This window comes from Kryptolebias marmoratus, linkage group LG20 (assembly GCF_001649575.2).
Source record: "Kryptolebias marmoratus isolate JLee-2015 linkage group LG20, ASM164957v2, whole genome shotgun sequence".
NCBI lineage: Eukaryota > Metazoa > Chordata > Actinopteri > Cyprinodontiformes > Rivulidae > Kryptolebias > Kryptolebias marmoratus.
In genome coordinates, this window is record NC_051449.1 from 3,019,864 (window position 1) to 3,040,514 (window position 20,651).

General features: G+C 37.6%; 2 protein-coding genes across 3 annotated transcripts in view; one reads left to right on the forward strand and one right to left on the reverse strand.

The window, feature by feature from the left end:
• The window catches only part of LOC108232888 (contactin-associated protein-like 4), a 95,611-nt gene that overhangs the window by 66,308 nt on the left and 8,652 nt on the right, over positions 1–20,651 (forward strand). For both annotated transcript variants that reach the window (XM_017410978.3, XM_017410977.3), the window contains exons 17-22: positions 1,915–2,133; positions 5,169–5,408; positions 7,061–7,285; positions 9,605–9,738; positions 15,275–15,362; positions 18,381–18,599. In XM_017410978.3, coding sequence (XP_017266467.1) covers positions 1,915–2,133; positions 5,169–5,408; positions 7,061–7,285; positions 9,605–9,738; positions 15,275–15,362; positions 18,381–18,599 — 1,125 coding nt within the window. The remainder of the gene's footprint in view (positions 1–1,914; positions 2,134–5,168; positions 5,409–7,060; positions 7,286–9,604; positions 9,739–15,274; positions 15,363–18,380; positions 18,600–20,651) is intronic.
• On the reverse strand, positions 9,800–10,399 carry LOC108232833 (histone H3-like). The gene is made up of 2 exons (XM_017410881.1): positions 10,054–10,399; positions 9,800–9,807 (listed from the first exon to the last, which is right to left on the reverse strand). The coding sequence occupies exons 1-2, from the start codon at positions 10,397–10,399 to the stop codon at positions 9,800–9,802; spliced, it is 354 nt and encodes a 117-aa protein (XP_017266370.1).

The window sequence follows — 20,651 nt, forward strand, 5'->3', positions numbered from 1 at the left end:
AAGTCTCTATAGTTTTACCTCAGTGTGTTAGAACAATTGTTTCTTAGTTTGTGTCAAAGTTTATTCCAAACTGTATCAGGTTTTCCAAAGAGTTGTAATGAGGGGAAGAAATTAAGCTCAAAATGAGGGCAAACACGGTGGAGTCAGAAGTCTTTTCTAAAAACAAACTGATCCTGAGGTAAAAATCAAAACCAGAACATGGAACATGCAGCATGGATTTAACCAAATCAAGGAGCTTATCTGGACTGGGGTGGGTGATTAGTGAGTGAAGTTAAGTAAAAAAAAACCAAGGAGAGCCGAGGGAAACAAGCTGAGACACAAGGAAATAAAGGCTAAATGAACTAATTACAAACAACTTAAAAATTCTGAAATATAGATAAACCACAAATCTGAAACTAATACAAGTAACACAAAAACAAAACCCACAGTCGTAACAGAATATTAACTCATCAAGTACTTCAATGTCATGCATATGTTGCTACAAAAAACAACATGTTATCACTGTAAATTGACAATCAGTGCTTTTTAGCTTTATATTGATTAGTTTGTTTGTGATATTTATACATTTATATAAGCTACCAGAAGTAATAAGAACCTATTTACATAAAATAAATCCTTTGCAGATGTTTGAAAATATTAGAAACTAAAGAGATCATCATTAGAGTCTGTAATTTAATGGGTCTGTTTGTCTCATGGAGTGTTTTGGTTCCTGTTTGTGCTCTTCCTGTCACCCTGTTAACACTTGTGTGTTTATTGTTTTGTCTCTCCTTCTGCACTTTACCACTTTGTCTGCTCCTCTCCTCTTTTTTTTTTTACACCTGTTTATTGCCACTTTACTTCTATGTGCCTACCTTTGTTAGTTTATTCGCTATAATGTTACACTGTTGTATTTTCCTGGAGTCTTAAGTTTAATCAACTCTAAATTAAAAACTGCTTTCATTTTCACTACCTATCTGCCTGCCTTCCTTTGTTCTTAATTTGGGTTGATCAAAAAATTAAATTGTTCTCTCCAATATGCAGAAAAGAAATGATAGCAGCCTGGAAAGAATGAGTCTATGTTCTAGTTTTCCATGTAATCAACATGTGGCCCCAATTTGCTCTGTTGTTGTTTGTTAACCTGTGAGAACTGTTCCCAATCTGTTTAGTTCAAAGCTCTGTTACTGTTTGTTGTTTTGTTGCGATGGAGTAATTAAATTTCATTCCAGAGAGTCCTACATCCCTCCGTTTGTCCTCTTTGTGTCCCTACGCTAGAGTCAAACCAGCCTGCTTGTTAAAGCTCTGGTCTTTATTCCCCATTCGCAGCGTTGGCACATTTTAAACTTGCACTGGGAGCTGTTTGGAAACAGGAGAGAGGATGTTTTTCCAGCTGCACTTTGCAAACAACATCTGCCTCCTAAAACTGAATCTCTGTGAGGTTTAACACAGACGTCTATTTGTCATTAAAAGAGATGAATGTGGAGTGTTTGGATAAATGAAATGCTAATTTTCAGCCCGCAATTATCTCCGAAAACAAATGAGCAACAACTAAATTTATGTTTTATTGTCTTCTAAGCTGCAACAGTCTCAGATGTTCTACTTGTCATCAAATCTCATTTAGTCACCACTATAATTTGTTTCCCTAAAACTTTGAATTTATTTTAACAAATAGAGTCTTTTGTTCAATGGCACTCTGTTTGGTGTTTTGACAATATATCAAGGTCAAAAATATTGTCATGGTATTAGATTTAATTTATTTTGTTTTACTAGATATCATTATCTACAATACGTCTTGTTTTTGTCTAAACCAAAGTCACATTTGATTATCCCATATAACTTTGCTCCAGAGTCTAAATTTTATTCTCTGACTACCTTGGGAAAAGTCCAAATCTGTCTCCTTTTCACCTCTCATACAATCTTTTTTTTGTCTTCATCAAGCTTCCACTCAGGTGGTTTTCTCCTTCGATGTTGGAAACGGGCCCTTGGAGGTTCAGGTGGACTCGAGGGTCCCGCTGAATGACAACCGGTGGCATCGGGTCCGAGCTGAGCGGAACATCAAGGAGGCGACTCTTGGACTGGACGACCTGCCTGTCTCCACCCAGCAGGCCCCGACTGACGGACACGTCCACCTGCAGCTCAACAGCCAGCTGTTTATAGGTGAGGAGCGCAGACAGTTTCCTGCTCTCTCGTATTTTAGAACTGAAGCCATCAGGGTTTAGGTTTATAGAAACGGCCATGTTGTATTTCTACAACCAGAGTCTACATAGCATTGATGTGGGACTTTAAGTCCCACCTTCAACAGGAAACAGCTAATTACATCTAAACATGTAGAAGAAAATGAATATTTGAACATACAGGAGTAAGGTAAGAACTACATGAAACAACAAGAATGAAACAATAAATGATCTCAGGTCAGGTGTATTTTTTTATTTTATTTTAATAAGCGCAATGTCTTGTTTGTTGACACGAAAAGGCAGATCTTAAAATCTGTACTGAGACCATCCTGTAGGGAAGCTGTATGCATGGAGTCCAGTTTTTCCTTATAAAGTATGTCGATGGTGAGAAGCAATGCTTTCAACATTTCATAACCAAATGTCCTTTAAAGTAAAAAATATCTTCTTGAGCACCTAATGCTTCATGTATGAGAATATATATATATTTAATCTCAGCTTTCTTTTCCTCTGCCCGTTTCTTTTGCAAGAAATTGTCTTAAACCTTTTTAAAATTTTCAGTTTTCATATGCAATACTTAACCAGGACTCCCTCAATGAAGAAATATTATCCTAGTAAGAACTTTATCTCTAAATAATAAGCGGGTTACTAATAATAAAGCTGTGACTAAACTAATCACCTGCAAAGAGTTTTACTTTTGTGTGTAATGTTCTTTTCTGCAGCTTTCATCCTACTGAGGATTTGCACATCAGTCACTCACTTGATGTACTGTAGATTTTATTTCTCATGGTCTCTTTGTGTCTCTGACAGATTATCTGATTTGTCTGTGACAAACTTTTAAACCAGTTTTGATGAGGTTTCTCAGCTGCACAGGCAAAAGTCCTCTGTGAATACAGAAAATGCTCATATTTCTTTTGTTTAAAAGTCCGGAAAGCTGACTGGAGTTAGGATTTAAAATGATCAAACCATAAATACTGGAGTTAAACATCTGTTTTACCTTCAGTCGAGAGATAAAATCCATAAAGCTTCTTTTTATTGGACCCATTTTTCTAAGAGGTTTAGCCATGTATTTATCCCTTCCCAACCAAACTTGACAAAGCAAAAAATAAAAAATACGTCCCTTTTATAACATATTTACAATCCACTGTGGGCTAAGTTCTTTTGTCTGCTAAGAGGTGCTGCTTTTATTCAGGTTTTTGCTCTTAAAAAGAATAAATGTAAAACACAATAAATATATAAACAAGTTATTCAAACAACACCACTTTTGTACTATCTTAACAATAATATAAGTCTTATTAGGACAGTTCTCTTAAAAATTCACAATAAAAACCTACAGTTTTGTGGCACACGTTCAAACATCTCAATAAACCTTCATTTTTTAGCCTGAATGTTTATTTTTCTTTTGTTTAATTACTGTTATCTTTCTTAAGTATTAAGTACTTCATGCAGTACTAATAAGGACTTAGAATTGTATACATTTATACATAATACCATAAATGTTTTAGGCTTAAATTTAAATTGTATGGGTTTATGTTTCAGTAAATTGCTTTTTTTTTAAAATAATACCCTTTGTGGCTGCATTGGCTATGCTACATTCCAGTTTGGAAACACATTACCATTTTTTTATAGCTATTAATAGTGTAAAACATTCAAACGCTGGACTTGCAAATGGGAAATTTCTGCATTTATTCGGTGTTGCTTGTTGCATTGGCTGGTTTGGAAAGATAAGCTGTTGACTGTTTTTATCTTTTCTTACAGCAAAAGCTGGTAGTTTCCATGGCAAGAGGCCTGTTAACACATCCCCTTTTATTTAAAAAAGGAAATTTTTTCATCAAGTAACAGACTTTTCCCAGCTTATACTTTCAGATCAGTTTTTGTGATGCATTTATAAGTTTATTAAACCATGAACTGTAAACAGGCGTGGATTTAAACAATATGGCACCACCCATGTGTTTGCAGACAGCCATTTTAAAGGCTCTGTGTGTCTGCTGAGGTGACAATAATATAAGAATACCTTTCAAACATGTATTAGGTGTCTGTGTTACACGCTACAACTTGAGTTTTCTTTTACTGATAAGTTAAAACAAATGAAATTAAACTCTAAGCATTCCTTGAAGGAATGCATATCATCTGATGCCCTTCACGCCAGAGGTTTCAAATGAAATCTTATGTTGAGAAATGATAGAGTCGTCGTTGTTTTGGTCAAACATTGAAGATAATTTTATGTGATATGATGAGAGTTACGCGGAGTGTGCATTGTGAAGGATTCTCAGCAGCTTCCACAACAAATTTTAGCTCAATATCTGCAAAATTGACTGAGTTAATGTCATTTTTGTGCTGGCTAATGGTGATTAGCTGTGATAACCATCTTGCATTGGATTGACTCCAAATATTAATCAGTAGATGTACATCCAATAATTACTTTCTGATCGTTTCATTAAATTGGAAAAACTAACATATGGTATTCTTATTACATTCCAGTGTAAAATATACCTCAAGATATGTAACCAACAAATCTGAAACTAGTGTGGAAGTAATAAAAAGGCTTTAGGATGTGTGCTGTTGTAGGTTAAATTAAAAAAAGGATTCTGTATTCCTGCTTCTGACAGACAAGACTCAGGCAGTAATTCATCATGGCTGCCAATCACTTAATAATCCAGCCTGCTGCTGGAATGATGCTGCAGAGACATAAAGAAAGCTGATGAATGTCACGTCTCCGAACCAGCCTCTCCACCTACAGCTCATTGCTTTTTCATTGTGTTTATCTCACAAGAGTCTCTACAATTTAAAGATTCAGAGGAGCTGATGTGACAGGTGGATTTGTTGTAAATGTCAGGCGGAAAAAAATAGAAAAATCTCAGAAAAAGGAAAATGTAGACTTGTCAGCATAAATGACAATAATTGAGATCTTTGGGCAAAGATGACAGACATGGGGGGGAGCTGCTCAGATGAGTTTTCTTCTTGAGTTTTCCATTTTACGCAGGTTTGCCACTTTAAAAACTGCTGTTTTCCTGTTTCCAGGCGGCACGGCGTCCAGGCAGAGGGGTTTCCGGGGATGCATTCGCTCCCTGCAGATGAACGGCGTCACCCTGGACCTGGAGGAGAGGGCGAAGATCACGCCCGGCGTTCGGCCCGGCTGCCCGGGTCACTGCAGCAGCTACGGCTCGCTCTGTCAGAACCAGGGCCGCTGCGTGGAGCGGGTCAATGGCTTTTACTGCGACTGCAGCACGTCTGCTTACGCCGGAGTCTTCTGCCACACAGGTACACACGCTGCTGATGGAAACGGGACAGAAAAATCACACAAAGCACACACTGACAAAAAAAACCTATCTGCACAATTAAAGGCCCGCCCCTTTTCTGCCAGAGCTTTAAACTAAGATCATCTTAATGAGAGGGGACGAATCAGATTGCAAATTATCTTATGGACCTCTGAACATATTTGAAAGTTTTCACTGAATAAACATTTACAACTCACTGATATTTGAAGCCAACCCAGTTCAAGATGGCTGCCACAGCTATACCTTTGTCAACGCCAAAATAGCTCCAACGTGCTCTAAATTACAGATAACGAGGTAAAGTTTGTATACAACTCAAACTGTGAGATGTGGCTGCAGCAGCCATCTTGAATTAAAGCTCATGACAGGCTAGGCTAAGCTTTTAATCTTTAATGTTTTTCATGAACAACTTTATGTGTAAACAAACGTTTAGTTGTTACAAAGGTGTTACACTTAACTTCTATCTCAGGAAGTAAATGCACATAATAACATGCATATATCTGTTTTGTTAGTTTGTATGTTTTATGGACAATTTGCTTTGCAAAGTTTGGTTTTGTTATAAATTTTTGATATTAAGAATGACATTAAAAAGTATCTTATACTCTGTAAACTACTGGCTTGTAGTTTCTGTTGGGTAATGAAATTGCTGCTCCTTTAGGATGAGAAAGAATCTAAGATCTACTGAACATTTACCTTCCAGTAAAGAAAGTTTCCAATCAATCAGCAAAATCTAAATACCATTTCATGTTTTAGGACTATATAAGAATCAATGCTCACCATGAAAAAAAAAATTTAAAGGATGGAGATTGGAATAAAACTGAGTTTATCTGATTCTATGTGTGGGCGTTTTAAAGGTTAAGAATCTATATTTTTCCACGTTTACTGCACTTTACACTCATTAAAAACCACTTGGCACAGTGTGAAATAAAAGATTTAATGCATCCCGAGTCTTGTTTAATGTGTCACCGCGCTGAACTTTGTGTTCAGGTTCAACAGTTTCAGTCAGTTATGTACTTTAAAGAAAACTTATTCCACCAGCTGCTGCTGTTATCTGTTACATTAGTCTTTGTCAGCGAGCTAAATCACAGGAAGAGTGCTTTAATTGCCTTGATGAGTCTGTAAAAACTGCATACATGCAGCTTTGTTTAAAGTTTCAGTGAAACAGGTGAACATGTTTAACATCGTTATGTGTAATTAGGGATTTTTTTCACCAGTTGGGTTTTAAGATGCTATAATTAGGTTCTCCATTATTCAGTTTCTGTAAAGAAAAATATAATTAAAATGACCCTGAGCAGTTTATTGTAAGATGTAAGATGAAATGTAACTTTAAAAACATGAAATTAGACTCCACAAAGGAGACATTTCTTTTACTGAAAAACATTGTACTGCAGGAAAATCAAAGCTAATTCTGCAAAGTCAATTCTGAATGTTTGAGAGACAAAAAAACAATTTAATTTCTTTCTTTGAAAATATTATTGAAATAAAAACTTTCAGGACATTATAACTAAACCTTCTGCTCTGATTAGGTTTTCACTCATTAATATTTTTCAACCTGAAGACTATAAAGTTGATAATGGCTCTAAAGATTTATCTCCATGTATGCCACTGATGAGCCGTCGGTCCGTGTGTTTTTTCCAGAGTTGTCGGCCAGTTTCAAGTCAGGAACATCCATCAGGTACACCTTCAAGGAGCCGTACGAGTTGAACAGAAACAGCAGCGCTCTGCCATCCTCCATCTACTCTGACACGACCCTGAGAGGAGAGAACGTCTCTCTGGGTTTCAGGACGACGCAGAGTCCAACCCTGCTGCTTTATGTCAGCTCCTATTACAGAGAGTACATGGCTCTGCTCATCAACAAACACGGTGAGAAAAGGCTTTTTGAGGTGCTTCGTTTGGATTTAGCTGATGCATTTTTGCTTCGAGGCTGTTCACACTTTGGACTGCGTACCCCAAAACGACTGGATCTCAATTATCTGTCCTGTATGCAGATATACAAAGATCTACATCACACAGAGGGCAACAAAAAGGACATAAGCAAGTCTGCTGGTGTTTTTTTGTAAAAATGACAATACATTCAGACATCTGAACTACATTATTGCTTTGACATTAGCGCGGTTCTGAGCCATTTGATTCACATTTAGGTGGAGTTGTCTCTTGATAAGCTCCATTACCCAACAGATGCAATATAAGAGAAATAAAGACACATATACACTGTAATGATTAGTGACTTCACAGAGCTCATGTCAGAGCAAAGACTGAAGATTTTAACCTGTAAAATTCAACCTCATGGAAACGGTCTGAAAGCTGTTAGCTGTTTTACCCAGCTCCACCGTCAATTAGGCAAATATGATGCTGCTCAGAATGTTGTCCTATGATTGACAGAGCCCGTTAGAGCTTACAGGGACCACAGTGGGTCCAAAAACAATCAGAACAAACATTCAAACCAAAAAGATTCTGTCCTGCAATCTACTCTGATTAATAAAATCGCAACAAAAAGAACATTTTAACTGACAACCACAAAAAAGCTGTATCTTCAGAATATTCCCAAGGATTGTATTTTTCTTTAATCAGTCAGAAACTGAGCAGACATTTTTTTTAACCCTAAGATTTCCACTCTGCTGCTTCTCTGGAGTCAGATCAGTTCAGTAGGAGGTCCTACATCCTGGCTCAGGACAGACTGTGTTCAAAATACCAACCATATGAGGATAAAAGGTCCAGACCACCTCTGAAGGTGATCTGAGGTGGTCTAAGGGGAAAGCATTTTCAGTGTGCATTTAGGAAGTTCAGATCTGTATTTAGCACTTTCTGATTTAAATTGAATCACTAAATACCATTTGAAACAGCAGATCTAAACAACCGTTTATAGGCTTTTCCCCCAGAACAGTTTTTTTTGCTGCAGCTGGTAGCTGCGGCAGACTTGTTGAGCAAGTCAGCTATAAAAATCAGAGGAAGCAGTTCAGAATAAGACAATTAGGAGCCATGCAGGATGTCTCATCAACGACTTAAAAAGCTTTTGTGAATCTCACTCGAGGCGACGCCCTGAGAGCCTTTTTAAAACGCTTGTTCTGACGTTTCCTGGGATCAAACACCTCTCATCTCGCCTTTCTGCTGTTTTCACATTCTTCCCCTAGTTTGTTTTTTTCATCTCCTCCTGAAATCAATATATTCTGCTCAGTTTCTGCAATGCAGCCCCTCCAGATTTATCACAATCTGACAGATTTTCTCCCTCTCTGCATTAACTTCATCAAACCCTGTTTTTTATCAGTCCAGCTGTGCAAGCTTTTATATTTTGCTCTTATTAAGGATGATTGCCAGAGCTGCAGAAGTGATGCTTTGTTAGGCTGCAAATAAATCAGTAAAACACTCTAAAAAGTAGCTGCAAACTTTCTTAAATAATTAAGTTGTGGCTTTTAAGAGTTGGAGCAGAGAAACTTTGAACTTAGAATTACATTTTCAGTGTCCAGGAGTCTTAGAAAATTGGCACTTTGCAGCTAGATTAGCTTTAAATAGACTCCTTTTCTGGCCTTAATGACTCCGAGAAAGCTAATGGGAAACAGGGCATTAAGGTTTTGCGCAGGCCATGGAGTTGTCAGGTAAATGCCCTTAAAATTGAATGTCCAAATAAATCCCTGAGAGTTTTCCTTTATTCCACTTATTTCCTTTGCCCTTATTAAACCTTTTATGTCCAAAAGAAAAAAATAAATCTTGTCTTTTTTCAAGAATTTATACACATGTGATTAGAATCTACATCAAACTGAATAAACAGCAAATACTTCTTGATAAAATTGTCTAATAAAGAGAAAATGACAGTGAATTCTAATTCTGAAGTGTTCTTAAAGAGATTAAATGTAATCGTAAGTAAACAAGTGAATTTGAAGGACGATGTTCAATTTATCTTTTTTAATCTTAGAAGCCTAAAGAAATAATATTATCATTCAATCAACTTTTAATGCTCTTAATATTAGAAAAATTAATTAGATCTGGAGTTTTATAGACGGGGAATTATCTTCTAATCCTCTCTGCATAAAAAGCTTTATTAACTCAGATACTTATCGTTCGGATTAATCTCCGAGGTGAAAAGGAGCGTCTTCAAACACACGTAGAGATTAGAGAACAAAAACAAGGATATTTTCATGAAGACAAAAAAAAAGTTTAAACTGTGAAAATGAACCTTGTGTTCAGATAAGCTGGAGGTGAGATACAAGCTGGACAGCAGCCGGGAAGTCGAAGTGTTGAGGAGCGGCGTGAGGAGCCTGACCAACGGACAGCTGCACGCTGTCACCATCAGGAAGCTGACGCACACCGTTTCACTGCAGGTAACTGAGCTGGTGCCTTGCAAAATTATTAATCCTGCTAGTAATCTTTCCATTTTGTTGCCTAACAACCTGGAATTTAATTGGATTTTCATTTTGATTAAAAGCAATAAATTTGAAGCTAAAAATACTTCAGATTAATGAAGTCAAATGGGGAAAAAACTTTTTAAAATAAAGTTTAAAACATATATAATTCAATTCAATTCAATTCAAAAACACTTTAATAATCCCAAAGGGAAATTAAATGTTGTTGTAGCTCATAATCCTGGTTTTGTTAAAGAGTTGTTATAGTTGCTGATGGCTGTGGGCAGGAAGGACCTCTTGTAGCTGTCTGTCCTAATGTGTCCTCAAAGAGCCCCACCAGGTGAGCCTCGCTGGCCTCCTGTGGAGCCATGATGGCTGAGCTCTGGAAGTTCAGGTCGGTCTTGAACTCCTGGGTGATCTCCTGGATCAGTTGCTGAAAGGGCAGCTTCTGGATGAGCTGCTCGGTGGACTTCTGGTATCGGTGGATCTCCCTGAGAGCCACGGTACTGATCCTGTAGCGGTGAGGTTTCTTCACTCCGCCGGTGGTCGGAGCGTTCTTCCTGGCAGCTTTGGTGGCAAGCTGCTTCCTGGGAGCTTTACCTCCGGTGGATTTACGAGCGGTCTGCTTAGTTGTTGCCATGAATGGACTTCAGGGTTCCTAATGTTCAACACTGAAGAGTAAAAGATGTTAATCAGCTGCTCCTGATTGTGAAAAAAGCCACCTTGTTGTTATGGTTACGCATCATAACAAGATGCCCAAAAGTAAAAGGTTTCAGTAAAAAAATCCTTGTAGCTGCACAGCATCCGATACCAGAGGAAATAATCTTTCAAAAAAAGGGATTTACAAAAAGAAAAAGAAGAAATTAAAATTTTCAGAATGAAAGTAACAGAGCTGCTCCAACATGCAGCCACCTTGAGCGGCGCAATTCTATAATAATAATAAAACTGACACGTGGTGCATTCATGCGTATGTATTCAGCCCCTTTGCTTTAAAGCTCCAGCCTTTACCTTCAGAAGCCACATATTTGTTAAATGAGATCCATCTGTGAGAAATCTTAAGTGTCAGATGATCTAAACTTGTTCTGATAGCCCCAGAATCAACAGCAGTGCAACACCTTTAATAGAAAGATGATGTCACCACAACAAACCTGCCAAAACTCACAGACCAGGTGAGGAGGAAGCCAAAAATAAACCCTGTAGTGTTTCTGCAGAGATGGGAGCATCTGTCCACAGGACCACTAGAAGCTGCACAGAGCTGGGCTTCATGGAAATGAAGGCAAAAAACATCAATTAAAGAAAAAGCTGCGCTGGTTGGAAGAAGGTGCCATGTCTGCAGCGAATCTACCACCTCCCATCATGCTAAATACATAATCCCTATTGTGAAACATGGTGGTGGCAGCATCAGGCTGTGGAGATGTTTTTTCATCAGCAGGGACTTGCAAACTGGTCAGAGTTAAAAGAAAACTGGATGGACTGAAATGCAGAGAAATTGTTTTGTACTTGGAGTCTTCCAGAGAGTGGAGACTGGGACGGAGGTCCACCTTCCAGCAGGACAATGAGCCTAAACTGTCTGCTGAAGCAACACTCCACTAGTTTAAGGAGAAGTAGTTAAATGTCCTGAACCCATCTGAGAGTTAAAAGATTGTTTAATTTAAAGATTGTTGGACACAAGCAGCACCCATCCAACCTGAAGGAGCTGGAGATGTTTGATCGTGAAGAACGGACAAAAATTACTGAGGTTAGATGGACCAAGTTCATGGAGACGAGCTGCAAGTTATTCAGTTTAGGGGCCTGAATACTTTCATACACATCTGTTCTTAGTTTTATATTTTTTAGAATCATGTAAAACAAGTATTTTTCCTTATTTAACTTTATTCGCCTGATTCTTTTCTGCAGAATTATTGCTTTTAATCAAATTAAAAACCTAAATAAATTCCACATTGTAAGGCGACAAAGCAAAAAAAAAATGAACAAGAGGGATGAGTATTTTTGCAGGGCACTGTAATTAGACCGTATGCAAATTACTGATATTTGATGGAGCACAAGTCTAATTCAAAATGTTGTTCATAATAAAAGACACAGAACTAAAAGCTCTAAATTAGATTTATTCTTAAGGAAAAGTCCAAACTTTGGATGAAAAGCTCTTTTTTTTTTCCAAGAGTCTTTTGTCTGGCTTATCTTAAACTGCCTTCATGTACTTAACTATTTAAAAATGACCCCAATAATCTTATTTGGACATGTATGTTATTACTTAGTCAGAAAAGGGCAGGAAGTGCCCTCTTCTTCAAATATTAATCTGCATCTGCACATCTGAGAAACTGAAGAGCAATTGTCATTGTTTTGTGGTTTATATCGGTCCGTGGAAAGGTTCCTTTAAAATTTTAAGTGTTTTTTTTTTTTTAAATAATGACTGCTAAAGTTAGCCTGAGGTATATTTTGCTTTTATTTTCCCCTTAGTTCAATGTGAAAAAGAAAGAAAAAAAATGAAATTCTCTGCACTAAACTGCAACTTCAACTTAAACGTACAATTTATTTAAAAACATTTGGCAAATGTAGCATCTAGTCTGAAAAAAAAAGCATAAAAAGAGCTTCAGTGTGGATGAAAAGCAAAGCAGCTGTGCAAACCAACTGAGGTCATCATGGGTTTATATTTTTTTGTACCTCTAAATGCATTCTGGCCTTCAGGCATTCAAAATCAACAAAAAAGAGATTCAAACTAAGTGAAACAACACATAATTATGTTACTGTTTACTGTTTATCTGTCTAGTGTGAAATGTTGAACCCAACTAGAAATGACAGCAGAACTAGCTTCAAATGTTTTTTTTATTGGTTAAAAGGGGGGTTGTAATGCAGGAACCATGACAAGAAAGCTGTGAGACTGAGAAAAACATTCAGCTGTTATCAGTAAAAAGAGCTGCAACAGGAAGGAGCAGCCTTGGAGCCAGAAACAAAAGCAGAGCTCCATCTGGGAGCTGAAGGGACCTGAACTCTTACTGCTTTATAAAACGTGATCTGATCTTATCTTCTGCGACACGAGGCAGCAAGAACAAGCTACAAACAAACTAATTATATTTTACTTCAGTTAAAACACGAGACTCTAATCTTTCTTGGATCTACTAAATATCCAAGATGATGTACGAGACAAATAGTTCCAAGATGGAGGCAGCAGTCTGAATGTGTGTTTAATTATAAACAGTGTGAGATAAAACACAAGGTGACCTCATCTTGATTCACTGTGTGTGACGCTTGGGTGAAATATGACGTGCATTTCATTGTGCCCGTCTTCATCATCGTGAATCATGATGTTGATGGTAACGTGCTCTAAGGACATGGAGTGAACTTTACTGAGCGTTTCACACTGATGGAACAACAATCCTCACACTATCTCATCATCTCCCCGACCAGGTGAAAAATGGCGCAGTGAAACCTGAATCACTCTGGGCAACAGCATGTTGTGTCCTCTGCTTCTGTGCCGTTATCGCAGTGCCCTTTGTGCACCATTCTTTTAGGTTTACAGACAATATTCCATTATGGCTGTAAAAGTAGTACATCAGACTTTGGCGGGGACAGAAAAAAGAAATAAAGACCTGGCGTCATTGTGCAATGCATTTTATGTTCAGACTCCTAAGTATAAACATGCCAGCTTACATGTAGAAGAATCATTAAGGTTGTGGGAGTATTTTCTATTAGTAGAACAAGTAAGAAAAAAAATGTTACCCACTTTCTGCATGCAATAAAAGATGAAAGGTACATTGTTATTCCATAGGAATACTTGTGTTTGACTCCAAATCGCTGCATTATGCAGCACATTCTTAACTCAATATTTAAAAAAATCTGCATAACAAAGCAGTCAATTCTAAAAATTACTTCACTTTCTAATATAGTATAATTTAATGACAGTGCTTTGATTTGGTCCAAGATGCATTATTAAAAAGCTGAAATCTCGTCTTGATTAAATATATTTAAGCAAACATGGATTTTTACATCTCCTTTCTAAAATATTATGTCAAAATATTTTGGTGCCCCCAGATAAATTTCACTCAACTCGAGCTGAAAAATTAATCCGACAACATGAGAAAACTGCTTTGATGCTTCTCTGTAGTTGTGTTGCTATTATTGTATTTACTGAACTTGTTTTAAAGGACATTTATGTTATTAAGCTCTGGAACAGACGGGCGACCCGTCCAGGGTGCAGCCGACTCTCTTAATGACTCCTGGAGATAGTTTTTCCTTTAGATTTTTGGCCACCGGAGAAGTTTTCAGAACTTCTGGTCAGAATTTCAGGTGATGATTAAGACGTATTTTTAATAAAAGGGTAGATTTTTAAGGGCAGCATGGTGGTTAGAGAGGTCATCCCACAGTAAGAAGGTCACAAGATGACGACTGGCTGGAGTCGTTGTGTGCAGAGTTTGCATGTTCTCCTCTCACAGACAAAAAACATGCATGCTAGGTTAACTGGGAACTCTAAATTGTCATTAGGTGTGTGAGAGGATGAATGGTTGTGTGTCTAAGTGGCCCTGTGACAGACTGGCTCTCATCCAATGACAGCTGGAGATAAACATCAGCTTCTTGCAAAGCTGCATGGAAAAGCGGGTCAGCAAAAATAGTTCTTTTTTTTTTACAAATGTGACTGCATGAATCTTTGTTTCTCTGTAGTTTGCATGAAACCTTTCTGCAGAATCGTAGCCATACACTGATGACTCCATTGATGTGTCTGTCTGGAGCATTTTTAACCTTTGAAGAACCACAGCTGTAAGCTATCCATTATAGTTTTCCTTGGTACTTTTATCAAATGTATGAGTACAGCTTCTAGTAGAAGAAGCTTGCCATTAAATATTGTAAAGTGCACTGACCTTCATGATGTCAGAACACGTACCAACGTTTATGTGGTTTGTTTCTCTCCACTTTAAGGTTAATTTTAAATTCTTCTCAGACACATTCGTCTGCAGCTTCTTAAACGCAATAATAAAATGCAATAAATTGATTTTTTTTGTCACTTTTTACTCTAAAACCACATAAATTTAAAATGATTTGATTTGCAGCTTAAAACAGACTGAAGGATTTCACAAAATAAAATAAAAAACATTTCTATTGATGTGAAAAAGAGCATCCTAAACTATGCATCACTCCAGTTAAATAATACACACATCAAGCTGTACCTCAGTGAATAAATCCATATGTGTAACTTCTGCTATATAAAAAGGGACAAATAAGAAATTAGGTTATTTAAATGCAGAGGTTTGGTGGGAAACTTTCTTCTGGCTTTGACCAGTTAACTTTCTCAGTCACATGATGAGACTGTACAGAAATCTCCTCATTAAAATGATCTGTGGATGATCTTCACAGAAAAATTCACCAATAATTAAATCTTTCTCTGCAAAGATCCACTTTTATTTCTCTCAGAGTTTGTGTGAAGACATGATGAATGATTTTCTTCAAATGGCCAAACATTTTGATGCTTTTGGTTCTTACACTAACAAACAGAATCACAGCTAATATGTTTCTCCCCCCTCAGGTTGATCAGAATCCCAGAGAAGTCTTCAACCTTACGTCTGATGGAGAATTTAATGCCATCAAGTCTCTGGTGTTAGGCAGAGTGCATGGTAAGTGAGGAGCCGGTAAAAGCAGAAAGGAAAGCTTTTTTGGGCTTAGGAGCACTTAGTGGAGGCTGAACAACATTAGAACTGGGAGTCTGACACTTAGCATGTTCCTGCTTAAAAGAAAAAGAAAACAGAGGTGAATCCATTTTGTTACACTGAAAACTTACTTTATTAAGATAAAAAAAATGGCTAAGTGTATGCTTGATGAGCCTGAAACAGAACGGCCATTATTCACCTTCATTTACATTCACAATACAGATTACATGAAAGGAGTTTCTCAGACCAGAGAAGCAGGTTGTTGCTTCTTATATAAAGCATGAAATGCCTGCTGGGTGTGATGCACACTGCAACATTTTTTCAAACGATTCTCAAGACCTGAATGCAGCATAAAGTCTGTGTGATTGACTGATTTAAGAAGATTTTAACAATAATCCAAACTGTGACAACTGGGAGGTGATTTCTGCAGCCAGAGGTGGTTCATATAAGTGCAACTTAAAAGTAGGAGTTTAAAATGTCACTTTTAGAGCAACAAAAAGGAATTGAATATTGGACAAGAATACACACTTCACCATGTAAGGGTTCACACTTCTAAAAGAGAGACCATGTCTGGTCTTAAAGGTGTTTAACCAGCAGAGGGTTCATCCAAACTAAAGAAAACCAAAAGAAACTTCAGAATCTGTCCATCTGTATGTGTGGCATGTTCAGGTTTAAAGTTGTGCACACACACAGATCCCTGGATGAGTCTTACCAACGAGAATGTGTTAATTAAAGTACTAATCTTTATTCTGTATGACCAAAATTAACCCAACCACTTAGAAAAGCCAACAGGTGCAGAATTAGATTTTTTTTTATTTAGTTTTTACTTCTGTCTGAACAAAAGAGGCTGCATAACAGTTTGTGAAACAGATCTTGCAAAAGTTTAATTTATTTTTGTCAATAATGCTGAAATGCAGCTGATTTAAATGTTGAATCTGCTGCAAGTCTTAGATTAGTGATCAATTTTTAATGCATGTTGCTTAATGGAATCAGTTTAACTTCAAAACACATTCTGAACACATAAAAACACCTAATTGACCCATTAATGTAACAAATGTTAATGGCTGGTTGAGGACAGAGGAGTCCAGGCAGCAGGTGATAAGCAGGCAGTTTGAATCCCAAAAAAACCTATTAAACAGAACTTAAACCAGACTCTGCAGGCGATAAACTCCAGGCCCGCCTAGAAATGTTACATAAAGGTTTCTGACAGAGCGTGAATGAAAAGCAGGGGGCTTTTATCTGCAGGGAAGGCTTGATTAGTGAGTGAGTGCAGCTGGGATGATTACAGATGAGCAGCAGGCGTGTGACAGGTAAGACAGAGTAACTATGAGAAGGAAAACAGGAACTTAGAACTGCCAGGCTGAACTTAGAAACACAAACACTGGCAGAAAAAACCAAGATAAACAGAAAACAGGTACATAAAGTGAAACACATTTACAAAAAAAACCCTCAAAAGCAACTGAACGCACCAAACCCCCGAAAACCGTGACAGCTAGGTGTTAATAAAACTCCTTTTGTAGTGTAAAGTGATGTGCTTTTTGCAGACAGAACCTACGCTCGAGCTGTCAGTTTGATGTTTTCTTCTCGGCGCGTTTAAGTGCCTCTTTTTGTGACGCTCCAGCTGGCATCACACGCCGTCTTGTTCTCGTCACATGAGCATTAGAGTCCATTCCTTCACGTTGCTGCGAAGAGTCGCCAACATGCCACGATTTATCCACTTAGGTTCTCCTTCCTCGACAGGGAATTGTAAAAGTATCAGGGTGACGAGAGTAATTGGTTCTGTCATGATTTATTCATGTTGCCTCTGAGCGCCTCCTTCAAAGACTTTCTGAAATATAAGCTGTGAGTAACGTGAGGGGCTGAGAGGCTGCAGGCTGCACAGCTTTTAACATCACTACAGCAAACATTTAGAACAAAAGAAATCACTTGCTTATTAACAGGAATAATGAGGGTTATCTCACCATCATGAAAGGCAGGTAATCACGTTAGCAATATATCTTCTGAACAAGTGTACAAATTTGAGTGAAACTCTGCAACTGAATAACATAAATGGCTGCAAATCAGTCAATTTTATAGATATTTAGTTAAAATTTGATGTGGTAGTAGCTGAGTGTCATCTTGTGAAAGCACATGAGATTGAGCATAATGTTATTTTCAATTTGTAACAGAAACTGAAGCAAATACTTTTAGGTGATTCAATAAATCTACATTTAATTACAGCGTGACTTAAAGTTCCTTTTGTATTGTAACAAAGAGTGTTCCAGTCCCATCATGTCGACGTGTGACCCATCATCCCCTCTGTCAAAGCAGACGGCAGAGAGTCAGATCAGGATCAGGGAAAAAAGCAGCAGCGGAGTGGGTTTTCTGTCGTTTCTTCCCAACCTCCTCATCCATCAGTCTAACTAATGGACCCAGAAGGAGAAGGACTGACGTGACGCGGGGAGGAGCTCGTTTCCTGCTGCTCTCATCAACATGCAGACGTGTTCAGGTGGAAATAAAAACACAGTCAGCTCTCAGTCATCTGATCAGACACTGATGCAGCTGTTTACCGCGGCGGCGGCTCTAACAGCTGCTGTTTACGTCTCTGTGAAGGAGCGCAGATGAGCGATGAAGAGTTAAGGCAGGGAACAGATAAAGGTAGAAAGTGCTAAATCGTCTCAGAGAAGAATGGATTGCAGACAGAAATGATTTGTGAATTTGACATTTTGGGGCTGAACAGTGAGAAAAACCACAATCCTGAGTTGTTTTTCTTTGTTAGATAGTACTGTATTAATAAAAGGAAATAAATCAACTCCAGGTTAATTCCTTTGCTATTTTTACCCATAATGTTTGGGTACAAAACAAAGTAAATAACCCTCATGTTGCTCTGAATATGCTCAGTGTAATTAGGGGTGCAGATATGATGGGAATTAAGCACTTTAGCAAATTAAAAGAATCGTTTTAATCATATTGCTTTACTGCTGAGTTTTGTTTTCCTCTCTGCAGAGTCTGAAGACCTGGACCCTCACCTGTCCCGGCTGGCGTCTCTGGGTTTCACCGGCTGTCTGTCTGTGGTTCAGTTTAACTCCATCAGCCCTCTGAAAGCGGCCCTGCTCCACCCGGACACCAGCCCCGTCGTCATCACCGGACCTTTGGTTCAGTCCAGCTGCGGCTCTCCGGCTTCGGCCGATCCCTACGCAGCCGAAAACACACACCGGATTTCAGGTCAGATAGAGACGATGAACACTTCGAGTCCAAGTGGATTAGATTTATGACAAACTTCACGTTAGGAGTTGTTTTAAGGCTGAGAAGTTTGGGTCTGTGTTCCTTTCATTTGTCTCAAATGAGATTCACAACACGATATGTCACGGTTTGAGGGCTTTGTTATATTTTTTGTTCTTTTTCCTCCTATTTTGTATCACTAACTGATTTAGTTTTCACCGCACTCACCTTTAATTACTGATAACTTCTGTTTGGTAAATCTGGTAGATTCTTATTTAGTTTTAGTTCTCTGTTTGCTGGTGAAGTTTTGGTTGTTGTTGCTGCTTTACCTTTATTTATTTGGCTTCTGTAGGAACATCACAGCTCTTTTTGTTAGTTTATCGAACATTTATCAACTTTAAACAGCTGACTTTCCATTAGGTCTTCCACTAACTCTTTAAAACTGACAGATGAGTTAAATATTACAAGATTTAGTTCTGCTTCATGAGGTTTATGGTATAAAAACCTGTTTATCCCAGATCTGAATTAATTTCCGTATCTTTAGTTTGACCTATTAAGCTAAGTTTAGTAGATTTAATGAACACTGGAGGCTGCAAAGACTAAACAAGGAGAATGAAGAAACAAAAATACTTTCAGATATCTTTAAGTGGCTTTTTCTTCTACTGAAACTGTATACATATAGAAATTCTTTCAAACCTTGCTGCCATGCAGTATCAAACATCTGACAGCTTTGCAGTTTTGCTCCTTTAGTTTCACATTTCTCCTGCTGTCTATGTCACTAATAACTAATAAAAAAAGCCTTTTTGAAATGGGCATTTCATCTGTTTTTAGGAGACTAATGTTACTAATTGATTCTTTCAGAACAAACAAAAATACAAAAATCTTTTTCCTGAGTCATGCATGTAAAAGAAGGACAACCGAATCCAAAGAAGCAAAAAGACACTCCTGCATGCTGTCCAAATGTGAATTTATTGCAATGTTTTTATCACTAGACCTTCATCAGGTAAACACTTTCAAGAAATGCAAATAAGTGTCTGAAACAAGAAGTTGTCTTAAGTGTCTGAACGATCACAGCTGTCACAAATGATGCAAGCTCCAAACTGTCGGGTTTGGTGATTGAGGAGAATCCTGATACTCAGACTCATAATGAGCTCCAAGAAAAACTCATTTATTTAAAATAAAAGAAACAAAAACAAAAGGCTGACGTGGCAGCAACTAAATAACAAAAACCAGAGCTGCAGGCGAGACACAAGGATAACCAGACAGCACAAAAGAATAATAATGAACCAAAGGGAAAGTGAGGAAGATGACCAGGTTTTAACGACTGAGGGTAACGAGGAAGTGGAAACAGGTGAGTGATTGGCAACAAGGGACAGGTGTGGGTGGTGAGGCAGGTTAACAAGCAATGAGCAGAGGAAAGTGAATGATGTATGCAAGTTGGGCATTAAAGGGAAAATATTTAAATGGATTAAAGACTTTTTAACAAATAGGAAAATACAAGTTAGAATTAGTGATGTAATCTCAGGTAACTATATTGTAGAGAATGGAACTCCGCAAGGGAGTATTATAAGTCCGTTACTGTTCTTGATTATGATAAATGATGTATTTAAAGATATTGGAAAAGAAATGGGATGTTCACTGTTTGCAGATGATGGAGCTGTTTGGAAAAGGGGGAAAAATGTTGATTTCATTGTAAAGAAGTTACAAAAGGTTATTATTGAAATAGAGAAATGGGCGTTGCAATGGGGATTTAAGTTTTCAGTTGAAAAAACAAAAGTAATGATATTTAATCGTAAAAAAATAAACAAGGAAATAAAATTAAAATTATATAACCAAGAATTAGAGCAAGTAAAGTGTATAAAATTTTTAGGATTATGGTTTGATGAAAAATTAAAATGGAATATACATATTCAAAAAATTGTTGACAAGTGTAAGAAAATTCTTAATATTTTGAGATGCTTGGCTGGCAGTGATTGGGGAGCAGATCGGAAATCACTAAAACAGATTTACACAGGCATGATAAGAGCAAATATAGACTTTGGTTGTATAGTGTAT